The following is a 21,950-nucleotide window of genomic DNA, read 5'->3' on the forward strand; positions in this document are numbered from 1 at the left end:
GTCAGACAGCCGTACCTCGTGACACCGGGGTTGGATGCTGGCTGGGTGGGGGGTGGAACTCGCCCCAGCTTCTGTTTTCTGACTTTCTTTAATGAGTCCGTTGTACTTACGGTTCACCTTTTAAATCTGGCATCTAATAGTATGCTTACAAGAATACATATAACATGTACATTTTAAATAAAGACTTTATAGAGCAGTTTTAGACTTACAACAAAATGAGAGGAAGGTGCAGAGATTTCCCATATTCCCCCGGCCCCGCACGTGCACTCACTGCCCCCTTCAACATCCCTGTCACAGAGGTGTGTTGTCTCAGTTGATGCATTTGAGACGTCGTCATCAACCAGGGTCATCAGTCTCTTTTAATTTATAGAAATAATACTTGTCCGTGATGGTGAAGAAAATTTGAATCACCATGTTCCTATGCCCAGACTTCAGTTCGCATTTTGTCTGTTCTTCCCCCACCAACTGGTCCATCACGAGGTCCTTCAGGAGCTCAGTTGACCTGTGTCTGCAAAACCAGCACAGCTTTCTTCCTTGGTTCCCTCTGTCGACCATGCCGGCTCCTGCTCATCCCTCCCTCAGAGGGTCTGCCCCACCCCCGAGCGCTGTCTCAGTGCCCCACATGGACACCTGTTCCCGAGAAGGCCTGAGAGGTTGGTGGCCCTGGCCACCCAGCTTAGAACCTGTGAGGGCTTCTCTGATAATAAACCTGATACTTCCCAGTGCACGTGACCACCTTATGCAGACTTCTTTCATCAAACATACCTCCCACCCTGGGGTTTTCCCGCCGAGGCCAGCTAGTGTGAATCTGGTTTACCTGGTTTTCTTACTGTCCTCATGCTTTGGGGACTGTCTCTTGATATCAGCCTGTTTCGTTCAAATTAAGTCTGTCTGTTTCTTAAACACTCTCTAAGCTTGAACTAACCAGAGTGACTGCCCCATCATCAAATGCACCTTTTACTCCTAATTTACAGCAGAGACTGATTACGTTATTGTGATTAAATGCCTGCCTCACTCTTTGTCAGGACCAACAGAGTCCTTTACTCAGTTTTCATTTAAATATTTGCTTGAAAGATTAAAACAAATCTCTTTCTCCAGGAGCAAGTACTATAGAGCGCTTTCTGTGTGTAATTCTTATTTTTGTTTTCTCTCTGAGCTTTAAAGGTGATTTTTTACTTTTTTTTAAGTTGAAGTATAGTCAGTTTACAATGTTGTGTTAATTTCTTGTGTACAGCATAGTAATTCAGTTATAAAGAATATATATATTCATTTTCATGTTCTTTTCATTATAGGCTATTAAAAGATAAGGAATGTAGTTTCCTGTGCTATACAGTATAAGCTTGCTGTTTATCTGTTTTATATACAGTAGTGTGTATCTGTATATCCTGAGCTCCTAATTTATCCCTCTGCCCTCTCCTTTCCCCTCTGGTAACCATATGCTTTCTATGACTGTGAGTCTGTTTCTGTCTTGTAAATATGTTCATTTGTGTCGGTTTTTTTTAGACTCCACATATAAGTGATATCATGTGATACTCTTTTTTTCTCTGACTGACTCCACTTAGAGTGATGATCTCCAGGTCCATGCATGTTGCTGCAGATAGCATTATTTCATTATTTTTTATGGCTGAGTAGTATTCCATCGAGTATATATACACCACAACTGTTTTATCCATTCATCTGTCAATGGACGTTTAAGTTGCCTCCACGTCTTGGTTATTGTAAATAGTGCTGCTGTGAACACTGGGGTGCATGTATCTTTTTGAATTAGAGCTTCCTCAAGATATATGCCCAGGAGTGGGATTGCTGGGTCATGGGGTAAATCTATTTTCAGTTTTATAAGGAATCTTAAAAGAGTGATTTTCTTTTCTACAGATTGTCCCCGTGGCGAGCGCATCCCAGCTCACCCTCGTCGACCTGACTTGTGCACTGAGTACCCTGCGAACGGACACGGTGCTGCACCTGGTGAAAGAGGTGGTGAAGAGGCCCCCGCAGATCCGAGGGGACGAGGTCAGGAGCCTGGGGGCCCTCCAAAGGAGTGCGTGCCTCTAACTCCGCGTCTTATACAGTGTGTTTGGGAGGGAAACGGGTCACAGGAGCCACTGGGAATTCGGGGGCTGTAAACAGAGGTGTTTTTACCAGGCTTTGCAGGGATGGTATGAAATGTGCCTCATGGGCTTCAGTGCTCCTGTTTTGGGGTGGGGACCGCTTGGGTCAGGGACCACTTCCATCCTTATGTCCCGCTGCAGGCGCTCTGCAAGGGCTTACTGTGTGCTAAATAGAGTAAGTCCTTTAGGGGGAGGCAATAGCATTTGCCTCAAGCAACTTGCAACCTAAAAGGTGTCAAAGATAAGCAAAGCCGGATAACAATTAAAGGTGGAAAAGACCGATTGTATTCAGTAACAACTGCAGCAGGGGAGAGAGCAGGGCTCAGTTCAGATTTCTGCAGAGGTAACTGGGTATTAGAGGCAGAGAATGAAGGGTAGGGAGGGTGTGTGAGCTGGGGCTTCCGCAGAGTCGGGGGCATGGAAAATGACAAACGAGCAGGAAGGGGGTTGGTGGATATAATTAGTCCATTGGGTTTGCAAACTGTAATGTGGAAGGTAGGTTCCTACACTCCCACGGAGACTGGGAGACGGGGGCCCTATCTTTCTCAATGATGATATTTCAGAAGGATGGCTCCCGGGTCTTTGAGAAAGGCATTCCCGTGTTGTAGGCGACATACATGCATCTCAAAGGGAGAGGAAGAACTTGTAAGTATGAGCTTCTCTTAATACATGCTCTAAGGTAGGGAGGTCAGGAACCTGTCAGGTATTGGCTGAACCAACAGCAGATTCCTTCAGAAGCCTAGAGCTTTCCTCCTCGGACAGGCATTTTAAAGGGGTTGGGTTCATCACCTTAAGGGTATGGCTTTGAGCTACTGGAAACCATGCCAGTGTTTGTTCACGTCTCTTAGTGTGTGGGGTGGATGGAATCTTTGTGCTAAAGGTACAACCTTGTGGACCAAGGTTGAGGTCTAGTCAAGAAGAGGGCTCGGAGGAACCTGACTTGGCTGGATAAAGGAAAGCAGCTTTGTCAGTGGATGAGTTAAAACTTCACATAAGTTTTATAAAGGTACAAAATTCACATCATAGGACTTAACTCACACTGGCACTCTGAGAAAGAGGAGATTTCGTCTGGCTGCAGTGAAGGCAGTGGCATTTGAAGGGGGATGTGATTGAACGATGAAGCTCCTCCAGTTTTTCTGCTCCTTGTCCACGTAGCAGTTGAGGGGAGCCGTGCTGCTCAGATGCCTTTTTGTTTATGCACAGTGATTCTGAAACTGAACAGATTTCATGGTTTAACAGTTTTATGCCTTAGAGATTTTTGTTTTTACCAAAGCAGATCTCTTCCTTGAAAGTATTAGAGCTATTTTATTCTTTTTTTTTTTACATTTTTATTGATTCATAATCATTTTACAGTGTTGTGTCAAATTCCAGTGTTCAGTACAATTTTTCAGTCATACATGGACTTATACACACTCATTGTCACATTTTTTTCTCTGTGATTTATCATAACATTTTGTGTATATTTCCCTGTGCTATACAGTGTAATCTTGTTTATCTGTTCTACAATTTTGAAATCCCAGTCTATCCCTTCCCACCCTCTACCCCGCCCCCCCCCCCGTAACCACAAGTCTGTATTCTCTGTCCATGAGTCCATTTCTGTCCTGTATTTATGCTTTGTTTTTGTTTGTTTGTTTGTTTTTGTTTTTTAGATTCCACATATGAGCGATCTCATATGGTATTTTTCTTTCTCTTTCTGGCTTACTTCACTTAGAATGACATTCTCTAGGAGCATCCATGTTGCTGCAAATGGCATTATGTTGTCGGTTTTTATGGCTGAGTAGTATTCCATTGTATAAATATACCACATCTTCTTTATCCAGTCACCTGTTGATGGACATTTAGGTTGTTTCCATGTTTTGGCTATTGTAAATAGTGCTCCTATGAACATTGGGGTGCAGGTGTCATCCTGAAGTAGATTTCCTTCTGGGTACAAGCCCAGGAGTGGGATTCCTGGGTCATATGGTAAGTCTATTCCTAGTCTTTTGAGGAATCTCCACACTGTTTTCCATAGTGGCTGCACCAAACTGCATTCCCACCAGCAGTGTAGGAGGGTTCCCCTTTCTCCACAGCCTCTCCAGCATTTGTCATTTTTGGATTTTTGAATGACGGCCATTCTGACTGGTGTGAGGTGATACCTCATTGTAGTTTTGATTTGCATTTCTCTGATAATTAGTGATACTGAACATTTTTTCATGTGCTTTTTGATCATTTGTATGTCTTCCTTGGAGAGTTGCTTGTTTAGGTCTTCTGCCCATTTTTGGATTGGGTTGTTTATTTTTTTCTTATTGAGTCGTATGAGCTGCTTATATATTTTGGAGATCAAGCCTTTGTCGGTTTCACCTGCAAAAATTTTCTCCCATTCCGTAGGTTTTCTTCTTGTTTTATTTCTGGTTTCCTCTGCTGTGCAGAAGCTTGTAAGTTTCATTAGGTCCCATTTGTTTATTCTTGCTTTTATTTCTTCTAGGAGAATATTTTTGAAATGTATGTCAGATAATGTTTTGCCTATGTTTTCCTCTAGGAGGTTTATTGTATCTTGTCTTATGTTTAAGTCTTTAATCCATTTTGAGTTGATTTTTGTATATGGTGTAAGGGTGTGTTCTAGCTTCATTGTTTTACATGCTGCTGTCCAGTTTTCCCAACACCATTTGCTGAAGAGACTGTCTTTATTCCATTGTATATTCTTGCCTCCTTTGTCGAAGATGAGTTGACCAAAAGTTTGTGGGTTCATTTCTGGGCTCTCTATTCTGTTCCATTGGTCTATATGTCTGTTTTGGTACCAATACCATGCTGTCTTGATGACTGTAGCTCTATAGTATTGTCTGAAGTCTGGGAGAGTTATTCCTCCAGCCTCATTCTTTCTCTTCAGTAATGCTTTAGCAATTCTAGGTCTTTGATGGTTCCATATAAATTTTATTATGATTTGTTCTAGTTCTGTGAAATATGTCCTGGGTAATTGGATAGGGATTGCATTAAATCTGTAGATTGCCTTGGGCAGTGTGACCATTTTAACAATATTGATTCTTCCAATCCAAGAGCATGGAATATCTTTCCATTTTTTAAAGTCTTCTTTAATTTCCTTCATCAATGGTTTATAGTTTTCTGTGTATAATTCTTTCGCCTCCTTGGTTAGATTTATTCCCAGATATTTTATTACTTTGGGTGCTATTTTAAAGGGGATTGTTTCTTTACTTTCTTTTTCTGTTGATTTATCATTAGTGTAAAGAAAGGCAACTGATTTTTGAACATTAATTTTGTAACCTGCTACCTTGCTGAATTCTTCGATCAGCTCTAGTAGCTTTTTTGTGGACCTTTTAGGGTTTTCTATATATAGTAACATGTCGTCAGCATATAATGACACTTTTACCTCTTCTTTTCCAATTTGGATCCCTTTTATTTCTTTCTCTTGCCTGATTGCTGTGGCTAGGACTTCCAGGACTATATTGAATAGGAGTGGTGATAGTGGGCATCCTTGTCTTGTCCCAGATTTTAGTGGGAAGCTTTTGAGTTTTTCACCGTTGAGAACTATGCTGGCTATAGGTTTGTCATATATAGCTTTTATTATGTTGAGATATGTTCCCTCTATACCCACTTTGGCGAGAGTTTTTATCATAAATGGGTGTTGAATTTTATCAAATGCTTTTTCTGCATCGATTGAGATGATCATGTGGTTTTTGTCCTTTCTCTTGTTGATGTGATGTATTACATTGATTGATTTGCGTATGTTGAACCAGCCTTGTGTCCCTGGGATGAACCCCACTTGGTCATGATGTATAATCTTTTTTATGTGTTGTTGGATTCTATTTGCTAAAATTTTGGTGAGGATTTTGGCGTCTATGTTCCTCAGTGATATTGGCCTATAATTCTCTTTTTTTGTAGTGTCTTTGCCTGGTTTTGGTATCAGGGTGATGGTGGCTTCATAGAAAGAGTTTGGGAGTATTCCCTCCTTTTCAATCGTCTGGAAGAGTTTGAGAAGGACTGGTATGAGTTCTTCTTTGTATGTTTGGTAGAATTCCCCGGTGAAGCCGTCCGGTCCTGGACTTTTATTTGTAGGGAGGTTTTTAATTGCTATTTCTATTTCCTTTCTAGTGATCGGGTTGTTCAAGTGTTCAGTTTCTTCTTGATTCAGTTTTGGTGGACAGTATGTTTCCAGAAACTTGTCCATCTCCTCTAGGTTATCCAGTTTGGTTCCATAGAGTTTTTCATAATATTCTCGTATGATATTCTGTATTTCTATTTTGTTTGTTGTAATTTCTCCATTTTCCTTTCTTATTTTGCTAATTTGTGCTCTCTCTTTTTCCTTCTTTGTGAGTTTGGCCAGAGGTTTGTCGATTTTATTTACTTTTTCAAAAAACCAACTTTTGGTTTGGTTGATTTTTTCTATGGTCTTGTTAATCTCTATTGTATTTAATTCCTCTCTGATCTTTATTATTTCCTTCCTTCTGCTGCTTTTTGGGGCTTTTTGTTCTTCTTTTTCTAATTGATTTAGGTGGTGGGTTAACTTGTTTATTTGAAATTGTTCTTCTTTTTTGAGAAAGGCCTGTATCGCTATAAACTTCCCTCTTAGCACTGCCTTTGCTGTGTCCCATAGGTTTTGAGTGGTTGTGCTTTCATTATCATTTGTCTCAAGGTATTTTTTAATTTCAGCTTTGATTTCCTCATTGATCCATTGTTTTTTCAATAACATATTGTTTAATCTCCATGCTTTTCTTTTTTTCTCCTTTGTTTCTCTGTTGTTGATTTCCAGTTTCATGGCATTGTGGTCAGTAAAGATGCTTGAGATAATTTCTATCTTCTTAAATTTGTTGAGGTTTCTTTTGTGTCCAAGTACATGATCGATCCTGGAAAATGTTCCATGTGCACTTGAAAAGAATGTATATTCTATTTTTTGGGGGTGTAAAGCTCTGAAAATATCCACCAAATCTAGTTTTTCTATTGTAGTATTTAATTTCTCTGTTGCCTTGTTTATTTTCTGTCTGGAAGATCTGTCTAGTGGTGTTAATGCAGTGTTAAAATCTCCAACTATGATTGTATTCCCATCAATATCCCCCTTTATCTCTGTTAGTAATTCTTGTATGTACTTAGGTGCTCCTATATTGGGTGCATATATATTAACGAGTGTAATATCTTCATCTTGTATCACTCCTTTAATCATTATAAAATGTCCTTCTTTATCTTTCTTTATGGCCTTTGTTTTAAAGTCTATTTTGTCTGAAATCAGTACTGCAACACCTGCTTTTTTGGCTTTTCCATTTGCATGGAATATCCTTTTCCATCCTTTCACTCTCAATCTATATGTGTCCTTCTCCCTAAAGTGGGTCTCTTGTATGCAGCATATTGAAGGTTCTTGCTTTATAATCCACTCTGCCACTCTATGTCTTTTGACTGGAGCATTTAGTCCATTAACATTTACAGTAATTAATGATAGATGTGTGTTTATTGCCATTTTGAACTTATCTTTGCAGTTGAATTGGTATATCCTCTTTGTTCCTTTCTTCTTCCTTTTGTGGTTTGGTAATTTTCCTTTGTATTATCATGGATTTTATTTAATTTTTGTGACTCCCTTGTAAATTTTTGACTTGTGGTTACCCTTTTTTGTAAATCTATTAACCTATACCCGTTTTTAATAAACTGATAATAACATGATCTCAAACCCATCCTACTGTTAAAAAAAATTTAAAAAAGAAAGAAAAAAAATTCTATATTTCCCTGCCTCCCTCTCCCACTCTCAGTGATTTGTATGTCTTCTTTTATAATTTCGTGTTTTCTTTATTTGTAATTCATGAGTTATCACCTTTCCAGTTGTACGTTTCTCATTTCTGTAGCATCCTGCTGCTTTTCTATTTAGAATAGCCCTTTCAATATTTCTTTTAGCATGGGTTTAGTGTTGCTAAACTCCTGCAGCTTTTTTTTGTCTGTGAAACTCTTTATTTCTCCTTCTATCCTAAAGGATAGCCTTGCTGGATAAAGTATCCTAGGCTGCATCTTTTTTTCATTCAGGGCTTTGAATATATCTTGCCACTCCCTTCTGGCCTGTAGTGTTTGTGTACAGAAATCAGCTGAGAGCCTTATGGGGGTTCCCTTGTAGTTCACTCTTTGCTTTTCTCTTGCTGCCTTTAGAATCATTTCTTTATCCTTGACTCTGGCCATCTTGATTATGATATGTCTTGGTGTGGGTCTATTTGGGTTCTTCCTGTTTGGGACCCTCTGAGCTTCCTGTACTTGGATATCTGATTCCTTCTTTAAGTTTGGGAAGTTTTCAGTCATGATTTCTTCAAAAACCTTTTCAATCCCCTTTGATCCTTCTTCCCCTTCTGGGACCCCTATTATGCGAAGATTGGGACGCTTTATATTATCCCATAGGTCCCTTATGCTATTATCATTATTTTTTATTTGCTTATCTTGTAGTTCTTCTGAATGGGTGCTTTCTGTTGCCCTGTCTTCTAGATCACTAATTCGTTCCTCTGCATTAACTAGTCGGCTTTGCACAGCTGTTAGATCATTCCTCATCTCTGTCATTGAGTTTTCCCATTTTGCTTGGCTCTTCTTTATAGCTTCAATTTCATTTTTGACATATTTTATTTCTCTAAGCATTATCTCTTTTAATTCCTTCAGCAATTTGATCACTCCTTTTTTGAAATCTTGATCTAGTAGGCTATCGATGTCTATTTCATTGAGCTTTCTTTCAGGGGATTCCTCTTGTTCTTTTAATTGGGAAAGGTTTCTCTGCTTCTTCATCTTGCTCATACCTCTCTGGCACTGTGGTTTATGAAGTATCAGTTGTCTATTTTGGATCTTAAGGATTTTATCTATCTAATGCCTATTTAGGAATAGAACTTAGGAAAAAAAAAGAAAAAAGAAAAAAAAGAGAAAAGAATAAGAGAGAGAGAAAGATTTTTAAAAGAAGGGAGAAAGAGGGTTTGAAAACAATGTATAATGAATAATAGAAGAGCGGGTTGAAGCAGAGTATTAATCGGGTGGAGAAGTCCTTTTAAAACCTTAAAAAAAAAAAGGGGGGGTGGGGAGATGAATATATGTGTTTGAAGCCTGTGTCTAATCAATAACAGGACATCAAAACCCAAGAGAAATAGAAATGAATTAAGAAGTAAAAATTAAAAGAGTAATTGAAAATAGAACAGGTAAAAACAGATTAAAACAAAACAAAACAGAAACAAAAACAGAAAACAAAAAAACAAAACAAAGCAAAACAAAAACCAAAAAAAAAAATTTAAAAAAAAAAAGGGGGGTTGTCGGTGTTCTCCTGGAGTGTGTGTGCTTTTAATGTGATGTCCTTCTGTCTTCGTCCTGTTTTGGAAGCTCAGCTTGTTTTCAGAGGCCCTCCGTTGGCGCCCTGTTCTGTGCTGCTCCCAGCACCTGTCGGCAAGCAGATCGCGCCTCCTCCTAACCCGGGGTCAGATGCAGCTCTCCTCTGCTGCGGGCGGGCGGGTCACTGCCCCTCTGGATGCCGCAGACAGATGTTGCAGACTGGCCAGGCAGGAGGGCGGGTTGTGCCCCTTCCCAGCACCTGGGTCAGGGGTTGTGTTCCTGCCCGACAGGCGGGGGGGCCGCTCTCCCCCTGCCTGCGCCGCCAGTAGCTCCGCTGCTCTGTGCGGCTGCGCGCTCTGCGCCGGCGCTCCGCCCTGGTCGGCGCTCTGCGGGTGGGCTCGGGGAAGACCCAGGGGCAGCCTCGTCCCTGCTCCGAGCCAAGACCCCGCTGCTTGTTTGTCTTTGTGGAGCAAGTTCTCTGGGGGACCAGAATGGAAGGATCCTATCTGCCCAGGGCTGTAGGCCCGTCTCAGTCTGGCCCTTGAGGCTGCTAAGCCCTTCGGTGCGGACGCAGGTTTCTCCTCTGCTCCCGCCTGGGTGCTCAGCGCCGGAGAATATGGCGGCTCTGCCTGGGCCCCGCCCCTCTTCCCCTGAAAAGTTTCCGCGTGTTTTCAGAGATGGGGGTATGCACCCTTCCCGCGAGAGCACATCAACCTTGCTGTTTTATGGAGGGCCCAGGTTGTTCTGTCCTGTACACCCACAGCCCCGGCGCCCAGCCCCTTGCAGTCCCCCGGAGTTTCCTCCGTGCAGCCGCCCCCGTCCTCCGCCCTGCTTGTGCAGCCTGGCCCTGCCCGCCGCTGCCGGCCCGCGTCTCAGGCTGGGTGTCGGGGGGACGCTCTGTGCCCGTTTAACTTAGTTCTGTCAGACAAGGGCTGCTCTGTACAGATCCGAGCCTCGGAGGCTCCCCCTCCGTCCCGCTGGCCTCTCAGTTGGAGAGGGGAGACCCAGCGAGCAAGCGCCAGTCCTCCTTTGCCGTTCCCTCCCCGCGGGACCCGTCCCGCGCTGCTTTGCCTTTTGTTCTTTCTTGTTTCCTTTTCTCCTACCAGATTTTTGGCGTCTTTATCTTTTGAAGAGGGCGATGATCTGTTGGAGTTCCGCAGGTGCTCTGGTTGGTTGAGTGGGTCTGTAGATGTGGGTCTTGGTGTATTTGTGGGAGAGGGTGGCTTACAGGCATCCTTCTACTCCGCCATCTTGCCCGGAAGTCCTATTTTATTCTTAATTTGATAGAAACTAGGGATTTGTTTGAACCTTGAAATTACTGCCTTCTATCAGGTGTGGTAAAATTATACAGTTAGGAAAAATTTAAGGATAATTCCAATCTAAATGAAAGTTAATGGAGTGGACAAAGTGATTATTAAAAAATAAATAGTTTTACTCAAACAGATATTTGTGTTCCAGTGTTCTTCATAGCGTTAATTACAATAGCCAAAATGTGGAAACAACCCAAGTATCCATTCACGGATGAATGGATAAACAAAATGAAGTATATACATGCAGTGGAATATTATTCAGCCTTTAAAAGGAATGAAATTCTGATACTGATGTACTGTAGATGAACCTTGAAAACATTGTGTTAAGGGGAATAAGCCAGTACAAACGGACAATATTGTAAGATTCCACTTATCTGGAGTACTCAGTAGTCAAGTCCATAGAGACAGAAGGTGGAATGATGGGGGTTACCAGGGGGTGCGGGGGAGGAAGGAATGGGATTTAGTGCTTAATGGGGACAGAGTCTCAGTTTGGGAACATGAAAATGTTCTGGAGGTGTTGGTGTGGTGGTTGCCCAACAGTGCGAACATACTGAAGGCCCTTGTACCTTAAAAGTGTTTAAAATGGTAAATTTTGTTAAGTATATTGTAACCAAAATAAATTTTTGTAACAAGTAAAAGAAATCTCACACTCAGGATGGTGAACAAAAAGCTGGACCTTAGAATCAGAGCTGTATTACCCCAGAGGGAGAAAACTGACCGAGATGATCTTCAGCGGTTTTTGTGGCTCTGCCAGCCTTGGAGGAGAACTCCCCACTCGGGGTTCCTCCCTGAAAGGGCCTCTGGCACAGGGTGGGCCTTTGCAGAAATGTCCACGCTGGGAAGGCCTTTGGGGCTTCTGACCACTCAGTCATACTCAGGGCTCTAGTCCCCTTTCTTCAGTCCCGTGTTAACTGAAAATCAAGTATGTGCATCCAAGGTGGGGAGTCCTGAATAGTGAAACTCTTCCCACCCCTGGTCAGCCTGTGTCCTAGCTAGGGAAAGAAGACAAGCCAGCCTAAAAATGAACACTGCGAGGCCACGATTATGGAACCCGCAAAGTGCTTAAGGAATCGGACATCAAATGGGCACAGGCACCTTCACCGCAGCTGTCGGGTGTCTGCCCCCAGGGCTCCCAGTGCCTGGTGGTCTTGTCGCCTTTTGCTCCTGAACGTGACTGTTAAAGTGATGAGGCCCGAGGAGAGGGGCCAGGTGGAGGAGCCATCAGATCTGGAGTGGATTTTCATTTATGAGTCTGAGCAAGTCTCAGGGGTCAGGAAATGGACCTCCTCGCTGCTGTTCAGTCCCCACAGATGGCATTCTGGCCGCAGCCCCAGGGGAGCTGGCCCTGCGACAGCTTTATATACAGAGCAGGCGCTTCTTGGTTTTGCTCCTTCACTTTTGAATTTTTACATGTATCTTCAGTTCCTGGGCTAAAAAAAAAAAAATCTAGACGTGGTCTGGCTGACTAGCTTTTGGCTGTTCCCATAACAAAATGACATTTTGTGGTTAGTGTAGTTAATTGGCTCAACTTCTGTAACTTCTATAAATAGCCTTTTACAAGCAAGGAGGGGGAAAAAATTGTGTTTTGGAAACCTATTTCTAAGTAGTTCCAGCCATGTGGGATTTTGGAAAGTTGTCTGGGCTGGGTTTGAGGGAATTCCTGGAGCTAAGAATTAGAATTTTGTATTGTTTCCTGTCTGTAGCTCGTCCTGAGGTCTACTTTGGCCACCAACTTTGTGTTTGGGGAGGTTCCGTTACGATGCCAACACTTCCCTAAATACTTGTTAAGAGCCTGGAGCGGGAAGTAGGTAAACATGAAGGAGTGGCTCTGGGACCTCATAGGGTACTTTTGTTCTTTGTTTCACTCGGGAGATACTTTCACGTCTATTACTATATTTGAAAGACTCTTTGGCTGAAAACATTTGCTTTGTTAGGACACAGAATCTGTTTTGCTTCTGTATTTAAATTCTTTTTTAGCCTCATTTCCTACCAGCTGGGATTAACTGGCTTTGCTTTAATTTTCAGAAATCGCCCCTCGTGGATGTCCCAGTGTTGCAGTTTTGCTTTGCTTTCATCCAAAGGTAATGCAGAGACATTTCTCAGTTAGAGGTGCTAGTACAATATTATAAATACTTACCCTGATTGTGTGTCTTGATTACTGGGGAGCCTTAGTTCAGAAAGGATCTGAGTGGAGTCCCGATTTCCTCCCAAGGCATGGGAATGCCCTGATGATCTTACTTGTCCTTCATCAGAGATCTAATCTGACATTTTAAAGTCCATGTGCTGAAAGTTGAACGCTTGATGTCAGCAAAACTTGATATGGGGCCTGGTAAACTCGAGAAGAAACAGTTTGCGTTGAATTGATACCCAAAAAAGGGGAGGAGTACTTTAAAGACCTCATTTAGAAAAAGGAGAAGTGATTATTTTTGGTCCTGTCCTCAGTTTTTTCCCCGTGTTTTCTGCTGGGTGTCTTCTGCTTGGGGTTACTGAGCTGAGTGTCCAGGAGCAGCCGTCTCCGCTATGGGACGAAGTGAAGCGGGTCCCCAGGCAGCACTTCTCTGCGGGGGAGGGGAAGCTTGGCTGGGCCTCCTTGAGATCCTGCAGGGGCCCATCCCTGGTGCAGTCCCAGGCCCCAGGGCGCTGGCTGCTGCAGGGAGCCTCGACATCCTCATGTATCTCAGGAGTTTCACAATAAATAAATTTGACAACCAGCGGCAAGCTCCTTGGTTAACAAGTTCACGTTGTGCAGGGAGGCAAAAGGAGGGTCATAGTGCCTGGAGTCCCTGGGTCTGAGGTGGAGTTAGACCAGCTGTTCACCCTTCACCACAAGCAGCATTGTAGCTCTTTCTCTAGGCGTTGACGATGACTTGGTCACATCCCTCCTCGTGGTAACTAACGCATATTGTAATACGAGCGAGCACCGGTTACAGTGGCCTCAGTGATACCTGGGCCTTCCCAGCAGCTGCAGGAGCTGCATCCCCCTTTTATGGATGTCACTCAGGTCACTCAGGAGGCAGTAAATCAGGGACCAGGACTGAACCTGGGACCCTTGGCTGTGGCTCAGCTGCGGCCTCGCTCTGTAGCAGCAATCCAGGGTCAGCCTCGTTCCCCGCGAGCCCTGACCTGACAGCTACTGAGGATCAGCTGCTGGTGGGTGACCCCTGACGTAGCCCTTTGCGACCTTATGATGGCTGACTCTGTTACCAACAATGTTAGAGAGGCCGAATGTTGGAACCAGACAGGCCCAGAGAGCAGACAGCCTAGTACGAGGCTTTGCTTTATAGACAGGGAAACCCCACGAGCATCTGACCTGTCAGCAGCAGGGTATCACAACTCCAGACTCCAGGTTCTTGCCAGAATTCCAAAACTTAGCTTGTGTGTATTACAATTGTAAAAAGACCTAACAGGTCAGGGAGATGGGCCATCTTCCCTTATGCTTTCCAACCACCTGGGTCTAAAATGTGCTTGTAAACAAACATTTTGCTTTGACCTATTCATGGTTGGATTTTTTGTTTTCTGTTTTTCTTTTTAAATAGGCTCCCAGTAATAGCCTTGCAAGAGAACTTTCCTTCGCTACTGGGTGTGTTAAAGGAGTCTGTGCAGTTGAATCTTGCTCCCCCTGGGTATTTTCTGCTTCTCAGGTATGATGTCGCAGCACTCACGTTACCGCATTTTTCTGCTGGAACGTATTCTTATTTCTGCAGCATTCTCAGTCTGAAGCTGCTTGTCTCTCAACAGCATGCTGAACGACTTTGTAACGAGAACTCCCAACCTGGAGAACAAGAAGGATCAAAAAGACCTGCAGGTCTGTATGTGCAAGTTTGGCAGATTGTTACTGTTCCATTGGCAGAACCAGATCTTAAATTTGTGTTTGTTCCCATGTCTGACTTCCTCCGTTACTGTCTTTACCGGGCTCAGCAGACTCGGACCAGGCCCTCCTGCTGAAGGTTCTTGTGTTAGACTTGAGTGATCCACCGTAGAACTTACAGGGTGCCCTCTCCCACCCTGCTATACGCAAATGTGGGTGGAGCTTACTCTTCAGCATAGTTGGAATAATAAATCTATTTTTATACACAGATGTCTTTCCTGATAACCTCCCCCCACTTTTTAAAGCAATATATACTCATAGGAAACTTCAAAAACGCTGAAAAATTAAAGTAAAACTCACCCAGTTGAGAAGGAAAATCTTCTCCATCGAGTAGAATACCAACTAAGAAGCAGAAGTCGTGATGGAGCTAGAAAAATCACTGTCTTGCAACCGTTTTAGTCATTGAGTGAGGAGCTTTTTGAGTCAGTCTTTAAACTGAGGGGTGTTGTTTATGGCTTTGGTGATATTACTGCTAATTGCTGTGATCCCAGCATTTGTGAAAGGTCTGTCCCATTCTTGATTCCGAACCACCAGTGTTCTGTGTAAAGCCAGTGACTCCTTTGGCTCAGCTGGTGGAGAAGAAAGCCTTCGCAAGGTGCAGGCGCTGCCCCAGCGCTTCGGTACCACTTCCTAAACTAGCCTGGCAAGCACCCCCTTTTATGGCCAGTTGCCAGCCGTGGCCCCTCTCCCTTCAGTCCATCTGGGCGGAGTTTGGCCACGGACACCACCTCCACCAGTGCAGCTGGTGCACCTTGCCTCTGTCGCCGTCGGCGGGGGGCCAGGCAGCACCCTGCTTCCACCCCGTGGTGTCCCAGCCTCAACACAGACTCCTTCCTCCCTTTTCAAGACACCCTAACTTTCTCTGCATCCACTTACTGCACTTGAAGTGGAAGCTCCGCTAAGTTCTCAACCCCTTTTCTTGATCTTCCTCGCTGCCATCGTCTACATCAGGCCTCTGCTGGGCTTACTGCGGGCCATTCCCTCTGGTTCACCCTCCTTGCCTCTGGCAGGCAGATGTGCTCCTGCTTCATGCCTGGTCACAACTGCTGGGCTCGTGGTGGAAGTCAGGGTTGTTCTGTTCTCAGACGTCAAGGACGTCCAGCCACTCTGAGCTGGTGATGCTTGAGGATACTGACTGGAGAAACCCGCTCAGTGTTTCCACCTCTGACCCAGCTACTTGACCATGTGCTTTCCTGATTGCTCTCCTGACACAGATGACGCCTCACCCCACCCTCATGCAGTCAGTTTAATTTATTCAGTTTTGTCTCTTGTTGTATTACTGCAAGGTACATTGCTAGCAAGAACCCATGGCCCTAAAGAAACCAGAAATCTAATCTGCCAAGTGTGTTGTGCGGCTGTGACTTCCTGTGTCTGTTTTACCCACATGGGGCATATGGTAGCCATGGGCCACGTGTGGCTGTTGAGCTTGAAATGTGGCTTTCTGGGCTGCATGTGCAGGAAGTGTGACATGCACGTCGGATTTCAAAGACTTAGCACAAAAAAGTGCTGAATCTCACTAATAATTTTTATACTGATTATATGGTGAGAATATTCTGGACCTACTGGGTTAAATGTTATGAACTTGTTCCTTGGAATGTGGCCCCTGGAGAACTTGATATTACCTATGTGGCTCACACATGTGGCTTGCCTTGTATTTCTATTGGATGGGGCTGTTTTTGGCACTTAGGATTCTTGTCCTTAACTAACTCCCTTTCCCCTTCCTCCCGATTCCTCTCAGGAAGTCACTCAGAAAATTCTAGAAGCTGTCGGGAACATTGCTGGCTCTTCCTTGGAACAAACCAGCTGGCTAAGCAGAAACCTGGAAGTGAAGGCCCAGCCTCAGATCTCTCTAGAAGAATCTGATGCTGAGGAAGATTTGCACGGTAGGTGTAGATGGGTCAGAAAGTAATGGTGCTGCCAGCTCGTGGATCTGGTCTGCCTTGAAAGTAACTGGTTTTACTTCCTACAACATGAGTTGTACATATAACAACCAGTAGGATTCCACTGGAAGTGTCCCAAGTGGCCCGTCGCCACCGTGTTAAGCCCTCACTGAACCCAGATGGGGGTCCAAGAAAGTTACTTCCCAAGATAATTTGCTTGGACTCAGTGATAGAAATCTGTGTTGGGTAGAGAATAGGAGAATGTGTGTTTTTCTTTTTGTGGCTCTGTGGAAAGAAAACTTAGTAAACCAGCAAGCTGTCGTCAGGCACGTGATGTTATGTTTCATTTCTGGCCAACACACCCCAGCCTCTCGGTGGTTCTGGTGTTCCGTCATGCCCGGGACATGAGGAGTTTGTAATAGGCATCATGCGGAGTAGGCTTCCCCCAGGCTTACTGTTAGTTACAGCTTCCTAGGAAGATGGTTGGGAGACCCTCGGAGGGGACGCATCTGTTTACCCCGAGGACTGCTGATCAGCCAGGCACCCTTGAGGAGTCTGGATTAAATGCAGCAGTGTAGGTTGTTCATTGCCAGAGCCCTGAAGACCCCCAGAGGAATCTATCAGTCAAGCCAATCTCAGGTTATTAGACCTGCTGTGTCAAGGGAGAAGCTTGACAGAGTCACAGGGGTGTCTCAATGGGGACGTTTGGGGACGTATTTGTAGGGTTGTGGGGCCTTGGCCAAGTTGTTTGTGGCAGATCTTTCAAGGTGGGGACCTGGGTGAGACTGGGCAGAGTTGGTGATAAAATAGCTTTGCAAAACCTTTTGGCTCAGGTACATGAGAAGCCCAGGCATCAATACCTGGCTTTAGGCATAGCAGGAACCAGGCGTTCAGATGAGGTTAATCAAGTCTCACACAAAGATTCTGGATGGCTCTTCTTGGGCCTGCAGCTGACCCAGGGGAGGGCGGGAAGAGGGCTGGTGCCCCGGAGCCACGAGGAATGGGCTCCCACCCGGGACCGGCTGCTCTTCCCAGGAGAAGGAAGGATGCTGTGGTTCCCCCATCCGTTACTTCTGCCGCATTCACTTGAGAGCTGGTTTTGTGGCTTACTTAAGAAAAATAATTACACTTTACTCTGTAATGAAGATCCTACAACTAATGTGCTATCATTTGCTAACTTAAACCAACAGTTATGCTTTCTCGGGCTGCTGTGGTTATGGTTACAGTTGTGGTTCTAGGGAAAGAGAACATCTCCTTGGCTAATTGGTCTTTAGTTGTTTCTGTCGTGTGTGCTGTGTGAATTACACTGCCGCTCCACCCCCAGTGCGGCTGCGCTGTGTTGAGTCAGGTGGTATCGGGCCTGGCTTTTGTGCAGTAATTGAGTTTAAGCTCCAGGCAATACTGTTGTAAAATAATTAGCTGATTTTTATTTTAAAAAAGAAATCATAGACTTCCAAAGCTAGAGATGCTTTTGGGCTTCTCAATAAGACTGACTTAGCAAATTACAGAGTACCAGAAAGGTCTTTGGATCGTAACTGTATTTCGTGTTGGTCTTGAATAAACTGAGCATGCATGTTGGCCATATAAGGCATGAAACAGGATGAGGCTTCCAATGATGTGTTTTCCTCCTCTGAGAGTTTTTATGCCGGCAGTGGATGTGCAAGGTCTTCCTGTATCTGTGTGTCTGGCGTGGGCCACGCCCTGTGTTCTAGGTGCTGGTGCTGCAGCAGCAAACACAGTAAGCGGGGCCTCTGCTCTTGTGGGGCTGACATGGAAGGTGACAGTCCAAAATAAAGTAACCAAGGTACATTTCAACTCTTCTGAGAATCCAAAATCACTCCCAAAAATGAAAGTTTTTAATGGCCAAAAGAAAAATAAATTACCAAGAGAATTTCAGGTGGTTCTTAGTACTGTGAGGAAAATCAGAGTACTGTTACAGGGGTGACTGGGGTTGGGGGGGTACTGTAGGTGTCCCTAAGGAAGTGACAGTTGTGCTGAGAAATGAAAGATAAGAGGGCAGCCACGTGAAGACCTAGGAAGGCACTTCCCTGGGGAAGATGGAAAGTCCTTGAGGTGGGAGTGGGCTGAGACCAAGAACCTCAAGACCAGCTTGCCTGGAGCCTAATGAGCAGTCATCCGAGGTCAGGGGGAGCGGGAGGCTGAAGGCTGTCGGGCGTGATACAGAGCATGCTTAAGAGCTTGGTTGTCTGCCCACTGCTGCAGAAACCCATTAAAGTGTTTGGAGCAGTAACAGGATCTTCTTGAGTCTTTAGAAAGCATCAGTTTGGCTGCTGGGAGCCATATGGGCTCTGGCATATGAGAGCGGAAACTGGGAGTCCTTTGCAAGGATTTCGTGGTGCTTTGGGCAGGAGATGATGTTGACCTGGAGGCGGGGGCGATGGAAAAAGGTGGACTGATTTAAGTGCAGGGTCAGGAGAACTTGCTGATGGATTGGACGTAGTAGTTACAAAAAAGTAACCAAGGGTGACCTTGGTTTTTGGTTTAAACAATTTATTGAGGTGGAGAAGACCGAAGCAAGAACATTATGGAGAGGAAACTCAAGGGTGGGTTTGCAGGTGTTAAATTTTGAGATGTCTGGGAAGGTACCAGGAAAGGTCACTGGGGTGGAGGAAAACCCAAGAGAACATAGAGTTATGGAAACTATGGAGAAGAGAGTGTTTCAAGAAGGTGGGTGGAGGAAACCAGCAGAAGTCTGCTGAGAAGTGAGATGAGGACAGATACTGGATTTGACAAGATGGAAATCATTGCGGATGGGAAGACGTGGTTGGAGTAGGTGGAGGAGAGGATGGCGATGAGGAAGAGGAGACGGTGGATGTTGATAACTTAGTGTCAATAGGATAGTAATGAAGTAGTGCTAAGAACCAAAGAATATCTTTCACTTGGTTTATTTTTCAGTTGGTGTATAGCAAAGCATGTTTGTATGGTGATGAAACAGTACAGCAGAGAGGAAGAAATTAATACCAAAGAAAGAAAGGATAGTTAGAAAGCGAAGTCTTAGACAGTCCTAGGGCCAGGATTAATATCGTAAATGGAATTACAGTTCTTTGACAGGAGCCAGGAACATGTCTATCAAAATAGGACACATGGTAGAGAAGACGGATATAAATGTTCTAGATTAATAGCTCATGGTGGTCAAACTGAGGGAGTTCCTACTGGTTTACGTTCATTTTCTCAATGAAATGTGGGGTGAGGTTACCAGCTGAGAAGGGACAGGTACTGGTGGTTATCAAGAGGGGAGGTGAAAGAATTATGCTGAAGAGTGGGAAAGCCGGCCTGCACCGAGGGAATGGATAGGGTTATCTAGTAACATCACACCCTTTTTGAGATTCAGCATCACGAGGTCAAGTGAGATCTGTTTCATAGTGGTTTGGTTTCTTCCAGAGCATTTAGCTACGCAGAACTCCATGGGCAATTGTTGGGTTTAGCCAGCTTTGTGTTTTCCTAGGTGAGTGCTTCAGTGGGAGAGAGAAGCAAAATGAGTTGAGGATGTTTGAAGGTGGACAATAGACCGTGCGTGTGGGTGGGGTGGGGGAGGAATGAAGACTTGAGGGAGTCAGTGGGTTGTTAAGGTGGTGAACTCAAGAGCTTAGAGGCCTGTACAAGGATTCAGGAAATTGTCAGAGCAGAGTTCCAGGAGTAAGTGAGCAGGAAAGAAAAGATGTGGTTACAGTAGGATGCTGGAAATGGAGGCTTTGGGAATCAGTGAGGTCAAGGGTGCAATGATGACAGTGGGTGGCTGAGCTGGAGCAAAGTAAAAGATGGTCGGAAGGGAAAAGACTAAGGGGCCCAGAGGCCGGGGTGTTAGAGGAATTGTCCAAGGGGATGTTAAAGTTCCAAGAATGATGATGAGAAGAGAAGTGGGGAGAAAGACAGCAAGTTGGTGCTCATTTATTTGAGCACAGTACTGAGACGCTTAGTTGCTGAAAGTGAACACATTAACAGAGAGGAACACGTAACATATACTTCCATACATAATCAGTGTGAACGGTGGGGTTCATGACTCACGTTCATGTGATGTCTCGGGGGGCAGAAATGATGAAAAGACAGATGCCTCTTTCTGTCAGCAGGTGCCGCTGCCGCCGCTTCAGCAATGGTGTCCGCGTCCGCCCCTTCGGTGTACAGTGTGCAAGCCCTCTCCCTCCTGGCAGAGGTAAATACACATCAGACTTGTCACCCCTTACGGAGGTGAGTCTCTGCAAAGGCGTTCATTCTCAGGTGCAGGGCTCACGTGCTGCACTGTCCCAGGTGAGCATGTAGGTCAGTCTTGGCCTCCTGCTGCACCATGGAGTTTTCTCGTTAGGCTGTAGATACCCCGAGGACTGAATTTCGTACTGCCACTGGCTTGAGGAGATTTCTGTTTTCTGGCCATCCGTCCCTTTTAGGTTCTGGCAACTCTCCTGGACATGGTTTATCGAAGCGATGAGAAAGAGAAGGCAGTGCCGTTGATCTCGCGTCTGCTTTACTACGTTTTCCCGTACTTGCGGAACCACAGGTAGCTCTGCCTTCTCCGGGGTACGCCGCCCACGTGTGGAAAGAGAGGTTATGGGAAATGCATCCATCGCGTTTCCTCGCACAGCCTCTGACCTTGACCCTTTCCCCTTCCCACCCCATTCAGCGCCTACAACGCCCCCAGCTTCCGGGCCGGAGCCCAGCTGCTGAGCTCTCTGAGTGGTTATGCCTATACGAAACGGGCCTGGAAAAAAGAAGTCCTGGATTTATTCTTGGACCCTGCCTTCTTTCAGATGGACACTTCCTGTGTGCAGTAAGAAATGCTATCCTGATAAAAACGTGCCCTGCATCTTGCAGTGGAGAAATGTGTGGGGTTTCCGTAATCAATTCTCACACCCAAAATGGGAGCAGAGCTAGCCTCAACCCAAGTCATAGGCCATCACTCGCATGTTAACTGTGTAGTCCTGGGAGAGGAATCCAAGCTTTAATGCCTCATTTTTCTAATCAAGAGGAGAGTTTCAAGTAAGAGCATATTATCCCTAAAGAGCATGTTCTGGAGTTCCAGTTGTCCTCAGTCTAGAACTACTTTATATTGTAATCACAAATACTTGACCAATCTTAAGATGCCTGGGCCTACTGGTGACACTGCTATGCCCTTATCCCACTTCTTGGCTTACGTTCCTTGAGTCCTGACTGAGTCCTTGTGGCTGGCCAGGCTCTGCACGGGCAGCAGAAATCCAGGCTGTTACAGCCGCAAGACGAATTTCCTGTGCCTTTTTCTTGGAGGTCAACAAAACTATGTGTAACTCTGCCCCTGGCTTGTCTGAACACGCCTGTATTCATGGCAGGATAGAAGGTGGAGACTGGTCACCTTTTCAGTACAGCCTGAGAGTTTGCCTACCACCCCCAGAGCCCACGGCTCTCACCCTGTGATGCTGTTGCCCTGGCGGGGAGCCCATTGAGAGCTAGTGGTATTTGTCTCCACAACCCCCGCTTCTTTCCATCCACACAAGTGCATGGACATCACCTGTGTGAACATATTTAAGGGCAGCCC

At 44.9% G+C, this 21,950-nt stretch overlaps 1 protein-coding gene across 2 annotated transcripts in view; it reads left to right on the top strand.

Moving 5' to 3' along the window:
- DOP1B (DOP1 leucine zipper like protein B) overlaps nt 1–21,950 on the top strand; it is a 103,445-nt gene that overhangs the window by 67,064 nt on the left and 14,431 nt on the right. The window contains exons 23-30 of one of the 2 annotated variants that reach the window (XM_072969030.1): nt 1,873–2,007; nt 12,704–12,759; nt 14,215–14,319; nt 14,417–14,483; nt 16,285–16,429; nt 20,512–20,597; nt 20,830–20,939; nt 21,063–21,209. In XM_072969030.1, the coding sequence (XP_072825131.1) occupies nt 1,873–2,007; nt 12,704–12,759; nt 14,215–14,319; nt 14,417–14,483; nt 16,285–16,429; nt 20,512–20,597; nt 20,830–20,939; nt 21,063–21,209 (851 nt within the window). The remainder of the gene's footprint in view (nt 1–1,872; nt 2,008–12,703; nt 12,760–14,214; nt 14,320–14,416; nt 14,484–16,284; nt 16,430–20,511; nt 20,598–20,829; nt 20,940–21,062; nt 21,210–21,950) is intronic. The other variant, XM_072969035.1, reaches the window with a different exon arrangement.

This window comes from Vicugna pacos, chromosome 1 (genome assembly GCF_048564905.1).
Source record: "Vicugna pacos chromosome 1, VicPac4, whole genome shotgun sequence".
Classification (NCBI taxonomy): Eukaryota; Metazoa; Chordata; class Mammalia; order Artiodactyla; family Camelidae; genus Vicugna; species Vicugna pacos.